The sequence below is a fragment of the Monocercomonoides exilis genome, assembly GCF_001643675.1.
Source record: "Monocercomonoides exilis strain PA203 chromosome Unknown scaffold49-690789, whole genome shotgun sequence".
In the NCBI taxonomy this organism is placed as follows: Eukaryota; Preaxostyla; order Oxymonadida; family Polymastigidae; genus Monocercomonoides; species Monocercomonoides exilis.
The window spans coordinates 144,006-156,831 of NW_027150594.1; the positions used below are offsets into that span (position 1 = coordinate 144,006).

General features: G+C 46.7%; 2 protein-coding genes across 2 annotated transcripts; both read left to right on the forward strand.

Moving 5' to 3' along the window:
- Positions 1-7: 7 nt before the first annotated feature.
- MONOS_3489 (putative phosphatidylserine decarboxylase) lies at positions 8-11,002 on the forward strand (the record flags this gene model as incomplete). Its single annotated transcript, XM_067873495.1, has 2 exons — positions 8-199; positions 250-11,002. Exons 1-2 carry the CDS (start codon positions 36-38, stop codon positions 11,000-11,002), a joined length of 10,917 nt encoding a protein of 3,638 aa, XP_067721049.1. The 5' UTR covers positions 8-35.
- Positions 11,003-11,259: 257 nt separating this feature from the next.
- On the forward strand, positions 11,260-12,791 carry MONOS_3488 (uncharacterized protein). The gene is made up of 3 exons (XM_067873494.1): positions 11,260-11,705; positions 11,778-11,950; positions 12,019-12,791. Exons 1-3 carry the CDS (start codon positions 11,272-11,274, stop codon positions 12,711-12,713), a joined length of 1,302 nt encoding a protein of 433 aa, XP_067721050.1. The 5' UTR covers positions 11,260-11,271; the 3' UTR covers positions 12,714-12,791.
- Positions 12,792-12,826: the final 35 nt, after the last annotated feature.

The following is a 12,826-nucleotide window of genomic DNA, read 5'->3' on the forward strand; positions in this document are numbered from 1 at the left end:
GGCATCGATCTCCGAATTGGTCTTTGTGCCTTTTCATGGGAAACTCCACATCCACAGATCAACAAAGTGAAGAACAAGAATCGCCGATAAATATACTAGCTAATAGACTTCATTCACCTTGGCTTGGCGTTATACGAGTAAGAATAAAGGAGCTTAATGTTCCCAGAATTTGTGGGCGTCATTTTTCCGCAACAATAAGGTATATTGACTTTTTAATAAAACAGTTTGTCTATAAAATTCATTTTACAGATTCGGAACACAATTATTTACAATTCAAGCAATACCAACCGAAATTGTGAAACAGACATTCAAACAACAAACTCGCCTCCCTAAGGTATTTTCACAAGTTGAAACCATTTCTAAAGGATCAAACATTTTTCCGAGCATGGCATTTACTCCGCCCTCTCTTCTTTTTTGTGGTGGTGATTTCCCTCACACAAAAGCTACATCAGGTGTTGCATCTTTTACTGCTTCTGCAGCTTCAACAGAAGTGATAGTTTCATCCCAAACTGCAAATAATCATATACAAGGATCTGATGAATGCTTTCTTTGGATTCGTTCTGTCTCTTTAAAACTCAGAATTGCAGTATCAATTTTTCAAAAACGACCAATGCCTCAGCAGGAATTACAAAAGCAACATCAACAAAAGCAAAAACAAGCATATCAGAATAACTCTAATAAAAATACTGATATTGTTCCAACTAATAAACCAAAAGGTGAAAAAAAAACGAAAAAAGATGGATATTTGGGAACTTGGTCCATCAGCATCGAGGAAGCTCTTCGGGAACACTTTATTGCAAACAACGAAACATTGCACTTCGATGACATTTCTGGAGAAGAAGGCAAAAACGCCGCAGAAATATTCTATCAAACATTCACAGAAAAATCAGAAAAAACCGTAAATATGATCAAATCGTTACCATCTTTTTCATTTACAACGCAAGGATTTCTTCACGAAAATCCTCTTATTCAAGATACGGATATCTTTTTACACAAATATCATCAGATTTTGGCTTCAGACGCGTTTATTCCTCCACGTGTGGTAGGAAATGGCGGGCTTTCTGCACAAAAGAGCAGCCAAGCACAAGCAATACCATCACCCGAAACCGTAGCTTCCTCCTCCTCATCCTCCTCTCCAGAAGCGCTGATGCATGCACATCCAATAGCAGGACTGCCTTTAATCAATTCATCCTCATCGTCTTCTTCTGCTTCCGCTTCTGGTAGTCAGACTCAAGTTTTCTCACCTCCCCTGCCAAGAGTTGTCAATCCTCCAAGCACAACATCATCTTCTACCTCATCTCAGCCACTTTCTCCATTCACTCTGCCATCATTCGAAGCTCTAAGCACATCAGTCGTAGCTCCGAAGTCTCCAACACACTCTTCTTCTTTATCAACATTACCTCTTTCCTCCTCCTCTTCCTCCTCTTCCATCTCTTCTTCTTCCATCTCTTCCTCTTCTCCCCAGCTGCCTTCACTTGCTCCATCAGCTTCCCAATCTCTCATTCATCACAATTCCTCCAACAGCTCCGATGGAACAAGCATTCAAGGTACCAATGACTGTTCACTTTCATTGCCTTCTTCCTCAGTCCCGTTCTCACCGCCTCGCTCTCAGCTTAACTTGACTGAATTCATCTCACAAGCTGCAATACAGGACACCACAACGATGCTTACTCATTCAGAGACACAGTCTGCTTCAACTGCAAAGACAGCATCTGCAACGCTATCACCATCACATTCAACAGAAGCCTTACTTGTTTCATCTCCCTCAAAAACCCCTGTTCTTTCATCTTCATCTGGATCTGCTGCAAACGAGTCGATCTCTCAGCCATCAACCCTTCCATCCTCTTCCTCCCCTTCTTTATCTTCCTCGTCCTCTTCCTCTTCCACTCCTTCTCTTCCATTGTCCATCCAATCTCCCTTTGTCACACCCGCCTCGCTCGCTGCCCCATCCACAGAACGCTTCAAAGCGACGTTCATTCCGTCGATGAAGGAGGTGCTCCGCCTGCGGCATCGCGACTTCTTCTACTCTCTCCTCTGCGGCGAGGTGACACTCGAGTTCCACTTCCAGACAACCACCGCCTTCCTCACGGAGCTCTACGAAAGGCTCCTTCGGTACTTCGACCTCGACAAAGATGGGTGTCTGAACCCGTTTGAGTTCGCAGTGCTTCTGGCAGCAGTGTCTGCAGAGCCTGTGGAGACAGCAGCCGAGCGAGCTGCGAAGCGAGAATGGGACGAGCTGTGTGAAAAGCGGAGGAGGAAAGAAGAAGAAGAGATGAAGGCAGCACAACTGGAAAGAGACGGGTTCTTTGCTCAGTCTGAGTTCTTCTCAGACATCGAAAGAGAGTTTCGAAAGCTGCCGCTCTTCTTTATGGACATCTTCAAGAAGCTGAATCTGCACAACTCGCCAGACAGGCAGATGCAGCAGATGTCTTCAAATGAACCACCAAATGCAACAACATTTTCTCCAGTCAAAAGCGCAATGCCACTCTCTCCTCAAAGCGACAGTCCAACATCACAGAACTTTCCTCTTCCTTCCACCTCAACTGCAACGATCCCTTCATCCTTCTTCCCACCTCTCTTCCTTCAGGCGCACCCTGACCCCTCCACCCTCACGTGCCCCATTTCCTCTCTTTTGGCTGTGCTGCTCCACCAGCCCTGCCGCTCCATCCTCCGCACCACCCCCATCACAGGCGTCGACCTCTGCCACTCAGCCGCCTTTGCCGACGACTCCGCTGTCCTCTCCACAGTCATGCACGAGCTGATGAATGCGCCCCAGCTGCATCCAGACCCGCTGTTTGAGATCCAGGCGTTCATGGGCAACTGCATGAGCGCCTGGCACAACGGCGTAGATGACTGCCTCAACAACCCGACGAATGCGCTTCTGCCGTTTGGGGCAGGAAAGATCAAAGACGCTGTGATGCACGAGGAGCTGCAGATGCCCAGAGTGAAGGAGAAGGAGAGGACGCGTGTGAGGAAGCAAAGAAGACAGCTGATGAAGCAGCGGAGGAGGGAGATGCTGGAGATGATGCAGCGAGAGAGCGAGCAGCTGCAGAGCGAACAAGAAGCAGATGAGTCAACAACATTGGGGAAAGGGAAGAAGAAAGGGAAGAAAGGGAGCAGGAGATACACCACTGAAGTGGCGAATGCGCTGCGGCAGGAGGCAGCAAGGAAGTTCCTGCAGATGGTGAAGGACGACCTCGAAGCAGACGGGACGTGGGACTGTGCGGCGGTGGATGTGGACACGATGGTAGCACTGGGCGATGAGCAGAGCACGAGTTCGAGTGAGGAGCAGTCAGAGGAGGATGAGTGGGTGGAACATATTGTACCGCTGACGTGGGTGAAGGAAAACAAAGTGGCCAGAAAGAAAGCAGAGAAGAGATGCAGACAGGGAGAGAATCTGTTCTCCACAGCGTCGTCGAGCATATCCTATCCAAAGAGAAACATCAGCCACTCACCTGGAAACAGAGGCTCATCTTATCCATCCTCTCCTTCGAGGCTGTCGCTGTGCAATTCAGAACTGAATGAAGGGAAACAGATGAAGGAGGAAGACACAATTGCATCTGTGCAATCACCCAGCTTCATTCTTCCTTCTTCTTTTTCACCCAGACCAGGAAACATCAGCCCCATGTCACCAAGACCCCGCACCAATTCTCCATTCTCTTCGGCTTCTATTACAAGCACTGGAAAGCACACACCATCCATCCCCATAGCATCCATGCTCCATGCCCCGCTGTCTATCGCCCTCACATTCTCTCTCTCACAGGCAGCTCAGCAGAACCTCATCGCAACTTTGATTCGGCTGAGGCAGGAGAAAGAGCAGAGCGATCTTTTGGCAACGGCAGCAGATCTGCCTCAGCAGAAGACACCACTTGCCATTGCCCCAACAACACCCATTTTGAGCCCTGCTCCCCCACAATGCATTCAGAACAGCCAAAACACACAAAACACACAAAACATTCAAGGAACACAAAACAGCGCAGCTGCTGTTCACTTAGCATCTTCCTCTCAAACACAGGCTGTGTTCCAAGGGTCAGGCTTTGCTATTGCACGGCTGGATGACCCAGCAGTTGCAAAGGCATCTTCACCTGCCATTCCGCCAGCCACACCAACACAAACAACATCTGTTCAATCATCTGCATCATCATCATCATCATCTACAACTTCTTCTTCTTCATTATCCAATTCTCCTCAACAGAACTTGCCAACCACACCTGTACCTTTCTCCACTACAATTACTACCAGTGACGGCTCTGTAACACCTGATGCAGCACAACAGCGCTATTCAGTTAGTTCTTCACAGAGGAGCATCCAATCTCCTGCACCTTCGCCTTCATTGTCTGCTGCTCTGCCACAGCCAAAAAAAGCAGCAAAATTAGAAATGCAGCAAATTCAGCACATTTCGCGTGCATCGCAGCTTTTCTTCCACCCTCTTTACTCACCTTCTCACGTCACCTCTTTCGCTTCTTTGTTTTCGACGTCTCCGCCAAACAGCTCCAAAACATATGCCATTTCGCCTGCTCTTCCACCCCCACACCCACAAAACAGCGATACAGCAACGATCAACCCTGCTCCACAGACGAAGACTGGCCCATTGAAGCGTCTGAAGAAGTTTCTTGGCTTTTCAAAGAATGCCCAGCAATCACAGCTTTCTCAGCCTTCTCAATTTTCTCAGACTTCTCAGCCATCACAGCTCCAAAAGCAGCACTTTGGCCGGAAAGAAGCAGAAGTGCCGTATTATTTGAGTGGCGAGTATGGTTATTCATCTGCCATGGAGAGTGGAGGAAATGCTGCAGCATCACCCACACCGTCCCCTTTGTATCTGCACACACCAGACATCAGCCAATTCCCTCAGATATCATCTTCTGGCTCTGCTTCATCTGATTTCTCTTCTCTTTCCTCTGTTTATGCCTCTGTTTCTGCCTCTAATACATCTACACCCACACCCACACCTGCCCCTACCTGTCGCCATGACTCAATGTATTCTCCTTCTCTCTCTGTTGATGCTGAGCGCAGACAGTCAGTTTCTCCTTCTGCACAAATTCCTCATTCGCCTTCAGGTTTTAATCGACAATTGTCTTCTTCTTCAATTTCTGGCAATCAACCTGCAATGTTTCCTTCATCTCCTTCTTCAGCATCATCTGCCGCACAATTCACAAATGCAGGAAACGAATCCTCATTCCTTTCTCCTTCTCCTTCTTCTGCTTCTGCTTCTTCTTCTTCTTCTTCTTCTTCTTCTTCTTCTTCTTCTTCTTCTAATTCATCTGTTCTTACGTCCCCAAGTCAAAATTACTATCTCAACACAAACTATGGCTCTCTCTATTCTCTTTTAGATGCATTGGCTGAGCTGCCTCCCTCTGCATTCCATCAGCTCTTCTTTGCACCTGAGGCAAGTCAGCCAGACACTCACACACAAACAGAGAACTATTCAACAGCATCATCATCATCATCATCATCACCTTCTTCCTCTGCTTCTGCCTCTTCTTCTTCTTCTTCCTCTTCTTCTGCTTCAAATTCACTTCCATCTTCTGCTTCATCAACAGGCAGTTCTCTTTCTCCTGTGCCATCTCTCACCCAGCCGATGGAAGTGCAGTCATCACATCTGTTTCCAGACGGATCTCAAACAACACCCCAATCATCTTGCTCATCTGCTCCTTATCAACTGCCTCCATCCAACTCTTCTTCTTCTATTTCTTCTTCTTCTTCCTCTTTATCATCTACTTCTTCTTCCTCTTCTCTTCCTCCATCAACATCTCCTCTTCCTTTGCCCCGTCCTCCTTCTACCGATCAGCGCTTCTCTCCTCGTCTCTCTCTGAATCCACCTACAGTCTCACCCACAACCACACCTCCTCCTCTTCCCCTTCCTCTTCCTTCTCCCTCTGCCTCTATCCCTGGCTCTCCTTCTCCTTCTCCTACTCCTTCAGACTCTTCTTTGTCTCCTTCTCTGCGCACCCACCGCCTCCAGAGCAAAACTAAACGACCAACTCTTTCTCGACTGCGCCAGGTGTTCTCCCGCAGCGACTCGCTCTACATCGACGACGATGATGAAACAGATGGCTTGTTTGAGTACACAGGGAATGATGGATACCAGCAGAGCTACGACGATGGCGAGGCAGACGATGAAGAAGAGACAGACACAGACATCGCTGATGACTTCTCAGAGGATTATCTCTTCCTCCCTTCGAGATACCCACAGGCCTCGCCATCTGCTGCAAGTGCAGCTTCTTTCTCTTCTGTTGCTTCTCCATCACTCGTCCGCCCTACTGCTGTCTATCCACACAACGCTTCTTCTTCATCTTCCTCCTCTTCATCTTCCTCTTCTGCTGCTTCTTCTGCTGCCTCTGCCTCATCAAAACCACAAAAGCGGGACTTCGAAAGGCTTCTGAGGGTGCTGTATCCACACAGATGGGACGGGGTGACGAGTGTGGAGTCGGTGAAGGCGCAGCGGCGGATGCGGCGTGTGGAGTACAACCGGATGAACGAGCTGCTGGATGGCAGATGTCTGCGCATTGTGGACAGAGAGAGTGGGCTGATCACAAAGGAGCATCTGCCGGCAATGCTGGTGGCTGCGTTTAAGGCTGGCTACTGCACTTCCTGGGGCCGCCGCATCGCCCGCTCGTCGCTGATGAAGCAGTGGTTCGTGATCATCACGAAGGACATGGGGAAGAGGAAGAAGAACCCGACGTCGGTGAATGAGATCCTGCCATTCATCAGAGAACACTCAGTGGATGTGACAGAGATTGAGAAGCCGATTGAGTCGTATACGAATTTTGACGACTTCTTCAGCCGCAAGCTGAAGCCAGGTGTGCGGCCGATTGCATCGCCAGAGGATGACTCTGTGCTTGTGTCGCCTGGAGACAGCAGAATTATGGTGTTCCAGTCGATCAACGACGCCACCGCAGTGTGGGTGAAAGGAAGGAACTTCGGGCTGGTCACCCTCCTCTACGGCATTCCTGAGCTCTTAAACATCTTTGTTGTCGAGCCGAAGGACAAGAAAGGAGAAAAATCGATGAAAAGAAAGATGAGAAGAGAAAAACCGTACCATGGTGGAAGAAAGGCGCCTGCATCGCCTGCCAATCAACAGCCAAAGAGATTCTTTTTGCCAACAATTCTCCACAAGCGCACATCAGAACAGCAGACAACTGCTGAATCTTCACAGAAACTGAATGAAAAGCCTGAAAAGGCAGCAGATGTCTCAACAGGATGTGTGAAGAGTGCTGCTTCGTCCTCTCAGCTGCAGTCGCCTTTGTCGGCGGATTCATCTCAAACAACACTCGGCGAAGGAGCTGAGAATGGAAGCATGAAGCAAGCAGCAAAAACTGCAAAGGGGGCAAAAGAAACAAAAGTTACAAAAGGAGATAAACAAGAAGCAGGAAGAAATGGATTGAATGGAGATGCAGATGGCGATTTATCTTCTTCTTCGTCTTCGTCTTCATCAACAACAACAACCGACGATGATGCGAATGGAAGAGGCTGGCTGACAATTGGTCAAATTGAGCAGAAGAAGAACTTGCTGAACAAAGAAATGATGAAAGATGAGAAGATCCAGAGGAAAAGAACGATGAAAGAAGAGCAGAGGAAAAGAAAAGCGGAGTCAATGAGACTGAAATCGGAGCAGAAAAGAGCGAAGGAAGAAAGGAAGAAGAAGGAGAATGCCGAAAAGGACAGGGCAAAGGAGAGGGCGAAGCACTTGGCAGCCACAAAGAAGCAGGAGAAGAATGTGGAGAAGCTTATTCGACAGGCAGAGAGAATGAGAGCGAAACAAATAGAGGCAGAGCAGAAGCAGAGGATGAAGACGCAGAAGGAGAAGCAAGGGGAGCAGAACAACAAAGCAGCAACAATATCATCCACAACATCACCGTCTGTACCTGTTGTTTCGCCTGTTTTGTCTCCACCTCTCTCAGCGTCATCAACAGAAGCTACTCCCACACCACTCTCAGACAATGCGCACTCATCTTCTTCTTCTCTCCCTGCTTCTTCGCCTTCCTCTGTCTCTTCTGCTAACACCCGCTCCACGTCCTCCCTCCGCCCACTCGCTTTGTCTCCCTCACGAGCTGACGGTGCAACACCAATTCAACAGAAAGATGCAAGCGCCGATGCTCGTCTGCAATGCAAAGCGCCTCTTCAGCCAATTCCTCGCTCCACTTTGGCTGACATCTTCACCGCTGCCACGCACGACAGACCGCCAAATGTGCCACTTGTGTCTGTTGAAGGGCAGCCGTTCTATTTGCTGACTGTATCTCACAGCTCTTCCTCTGCATTCACTTCTCCTTCTCCTTCTCCTTCTTCTGCTTCTGCTTCTTCTCCTCAATCAGTTGTGCTCCCACAGGTTCCCTTTGATGTGTTTGATCGTCTTCAGCCTTACTTCATCTGCTCCAAATGTCGCAACCAGCATCATCTCCTTCAGATACCGCAACAACCACATCAAACTCAGACTTCTGTGGAAAGAACACCCATTGCATCTGATTCGAGTGACACTGGAAACAACAGCCATCACAAAAGTGGCAATAGCTTCAGCAATGCTGTTAATAATAGCAATAACAATAATCATCTTAACACTCACAACAGCAGCAACCACAACAGCGATGCCAACCTTCCCCGTGTCCTTTCAACAACCCCTGCTGAAGATTCCCCCGAGGCCTCTCATCAACATTCCTATGCACAATCGCCACGTGCACCTTCTTCCGACTCTTCTCCTTCGCCTGCTCGTCCTTCTGGAGACAAGTCATCTCCATCTGTGACGCCCCGCATTGACCCGCGGCATCACTGGCTCCATTCGCCGTGCTCAGAAAACTCGTCGCAGGCAGACACAGACACAGATGCTGTGGACTCTGATTCACTTCTGTCGATGCAGAAAGACCTGGCAAGTGCAATTGAGATGTCCCCGCCTCATCATCCATCGGTGCTGTCGACACAGATTGATCAACAGCAGACAGCTCAGCAGTTCGCGTCATTTGCATCATCATCATCATCATCATCATCTTCTTCTTCTTCTTCTTCTTCGAATTTTGTGCCACTCTCCCCAGCAACACCTTCAACAGCCATACCATCTCTCTCTCCAATGCCAGCTGCCTCGCCAAGTGCTAATCCCAATCAGCACATTGATCCAGTGAGAATTGACAATCTGAATTCTCAGTCATTCTTCTGCTTGTTGTGCAATTCTTACATTCTGTCACCATCATCCACCAGCAAGCCAGGAATCACTGCTCGTTTGAAGAACTTTATTATGCCGCCTTCATCTCAATCACATCAGCAGAGCAATTCCATCACAGGACAAGTATCCTCAGGTCATGCTGGTGTTATTGTCGCCCTGCCAAACGAGCAGACACCAGAAACACAACCGTTTACGAGTGAATTTCCAAAAGAGCTCAATTTTTCATTCAATTCACTGCAAGTGCAAGCACAAGCACAAGTATCTGTTGTTTCTCCCTCTGACGGGCAGCTGCCCCGCTCTCAAAAGACGCCAAACTGCATCTCGTCTGCCCTGTTTCCTGAAGCACAGGCCGAAGCTTTTGCGGAGCCTCTTGTGAGAGAAGCAAGCATGCCTGCAGGCGCAACGACTCCAGACTCGACTGCTGCATCATCTGATTTTCAGATCAAAACAGCTGATGCAGAAAGCGAAGGAAGAAAAGTTGACAAGTGCGGTGTGTTGGTGGAGGATCGTTCTGATCCAGTTTTGACACATAGCTCACATGAGAGTTCAGTTGAGTCAATGGTGCGAGTGTTTGCTGAGGCTGCCAAGGAAGATGAGGAAATCCCAACGCCATTTGAACCGTTTGCTGCGTCGTTGGAGATGCAGAAGTGTCTGAAGGAAGCAGAAAAGAGCGGCATGGTTATTCCTTCTCCAGATGAAACACCCGAATCACATGCTTCACTGCCATCGGTGGCAGACGGAAGAGGAGGAGACGAGGAAGAGCAGATGCAGCAGCAGACAGATGGGCAGGCAGAGCGTGGAGAAGAACTCACAGGCGATCCATACACTGAAAGCGACCTGTCAGGCGACGAAGAATTTGAGGACGAGCAGTTTGGCGAGCGGAATGTGATGGATGAGCTGAATGCGGTGGAGAAAGCAGAGCTGAAAGAGATTGAGGAGGAAGTGAAGAGCCAGCTGCGCGACGAGGAAAGAGCAATGGCCTCGTCGCCGTCGCTGTCTTCGTTCCCGTCCCATCTGCTGGAAAGCAGCTGCTCCCACGCTGACGATGAGAGGAGCCAAAGGCCTTCCATTCTGATGGCTGCACTGACAACACCCGCTGAACAGCAGCAGCAACAACAGCAACAGCAACACAAACAGCAAAAACAACAACAAATTCAACAGCAGCAGAGTCCTTCCACAAAGCCATCGTTTGAGCCAGAATGCACAACGGACAATGCTGCCATGCAGAGTTCAGTGAGACAGCAGTCATTGCAGGCTTCATCCTCTGCATCTTCAGCATCGTCTGATGAAAGGTCACCTGACCATTCATCCATCACTTCTTCTTTGCCTCAGAATCCGAAAGTGTTCTCATCTGCCTCGTCTTCTCTTACTCCCCCGTCTCATTCATTCAGCTCGTCTTTGCCGCTGCGTGCATCCATTGTGATATCCCGTCTGGCGCCGCAGGACTACCACCGTGTGCACACGCCCTGTCGCTGCAAGGTCGTCTCGATGCACCACGTGAAAGGGACGTACTACACAGTCAACCCAATCGCTGTCAGGCAAGACATCGACGTGTTCACAGACAACACCCGTCTGCTGTTCCATCTGTCTTCTCCTTTCTTCGGCTCGTTCGTGCTGGTGATGGTTGGGGCGTGCTATGTCGGGAGCTGTGTGTCGTCGGTGGTTGTTGGGCAGGAGCTGAACAAAGGCGATGAAATTGGGTATTTCCTACACGGAGGCTCATCTGTGCTCTTGCTGTTTCCTCGCCATGTCCCGTCTTTTGATGCTGATTTGCGGACGAATTCTATCAAGAAGATTGAAACGTTCGTCAGAATGGGAACAAAGATTGGGACAGTTAAGTCATCTCATTAAGTTTGCAGTTAAGTTTTTTCTTTGACACTGCAAATTTTTGTGAAATCGTTGTAAATGTGAACATTAATCAAATTAGAATTTTAAATTTCTGTTAAATGTAAATCTCTTTTTGTATTCACTCTCATTAATATTTCATATTTTTGTTATAACTATATTATGTATGTTTGTTGATGGAGATCTTTATGCATTGTTCTCTTTTAGTCAACTTAGTTTCATACAAATTATTAGTTTTTGATCATGCTTTTTATTTATTTCATTTTTCTGGTTTAATGGCTTTTGCACCTCTTTCACGAATTGATTTTAAAGGTTGTACACAACCTACAAAAAATTCAGAAGGGGATCCTGTGGTTGTTTTTTCTCCAGAGCTTCAGCATTCGTCTGACAAGCGTTATTTAGCCTGTCCTTGCACAGATGGATTTGTTCGCTTTTATGATCGATCAACGTTTTCTCCACTTGTTAGTCTATCTGCTTATGGACCAGATAACGTAAATCCAGTGAGTGGTATAATTGGAGCATGTTTTGCTCAAAATCAGCCTCATTTGTTCTTTACGCAAACTCCAAACAACGACAGAGTTCGCGTATGGGATTTAAGAACAAAATCAGTTGTTATGGATTTGCCAAATCGTCATCATGTGAATGCAATAGATTGTAACACTTCCGATACATGTCTTGCTGTTGGGACAACAGAAACAGTAAATCTTTGGTCTGCTTTATTTTCAAATTTTTGATGTTTTATATGTGTATTTATTTCATTTTGTTTTATCAAAAAAAAAAGGGATTTGAGAGGAGGAAAAATTGCTGTTGTTTGGGATGAAAATCACAGTGACGAAATAACAGAAGTTAAATTTTCAAAAATATCACCAAATTTGCTTTTAACAAGTGGAGAAGATGGGCTTGTTTGTGTATGTGATTCAAGTCGTACTGATTTAGATGGTGGAGTTATTGGAAGTGTGTTAATTTTTGTTTTTTTGATTTATCATTATTCCAAAAATATTTATTTCAATGAATAAATAAAGTTTTTAATGTTGAATCTTCTGTCACATCGTGCTGCTTTATGGGAAGTAATGATGAAAATGTTGCTGTTATGACATTTACAAATTCATTTTCTGTGTGGAATTTCCCAAAAGACGATGAAACTCAGGAAGGAGATGGACTTCTTTATGTGCTGAAAGATGCGCGACCTGAAATATCGAAAATCATCCCTGGTTCGCAATACACTTCACAAGTCATTTCATCTTCTGTTTCACCAGCTGCGGCTTCTTCAAGTGCAACTCCATCCATTTCATTAACTTCTTCATCTACTCCATCAGATGGTGGAATGGATGTTGAAGAGGCATCAAGCTCTTCTGTTGCTTCATTTCCTTCTGCGTCGTTGTTATCATCATCTTCTTCTTCTTCTTCTTTTCCATCGACAACATCCACTGCTTTTGGTGCTCCATATACTTCTACTGAAGGTGTAATACTATCTGATGTAGATTATCTAATTTCTTGTCATTATAATCCATCGACTCGTCATGTCGTCTTGCTTTCTGGTGACCACAACGGTAAAGTTTATGCCACAACTGTTGAAAGAGATGGATTAACACATCTGTTTACACTTAATGGAGGGCATTCCAGTGACGTGCGTGCAATTGATTGGCTTCCTGATGAACCCCAGATGCTAATGACATCTGGAGAAGATGGAACAGTTGTAAAGTGGTTGTTTCGATAAATTAATTAATAAAAAAATGTAAATTAATTTTCTGAATTTTTTTCAAAAAAATTAAAATGAACAAAGAATAAATAATATCTAATATATGGGACAAGATCACAAGAAATTTTTTC

Coding starts and splice junctions, on each gene's coding strand:
- MONOS_3488 (XM_067873494.1), top strand. CDS start 11,272: ATGGCTTTTGCACCTCTTTCACGAATTGATTTTAAAGGTTGTACACAA. Junction 11,706..11,777: donor ACAGAAACAGTAAATCTTTG/GTCTGCTTTATT, acceptor CAAAAAAAAAAG/GGATTTGAGAGGAGGAAAAA. Junction 11,951..12,018: donor AGATGGTGGAGTTATTGGAA/GTGTGTTAATTT, acceptor GAATAAATAAAG/TTTTTAATGTTGAATCTTCT.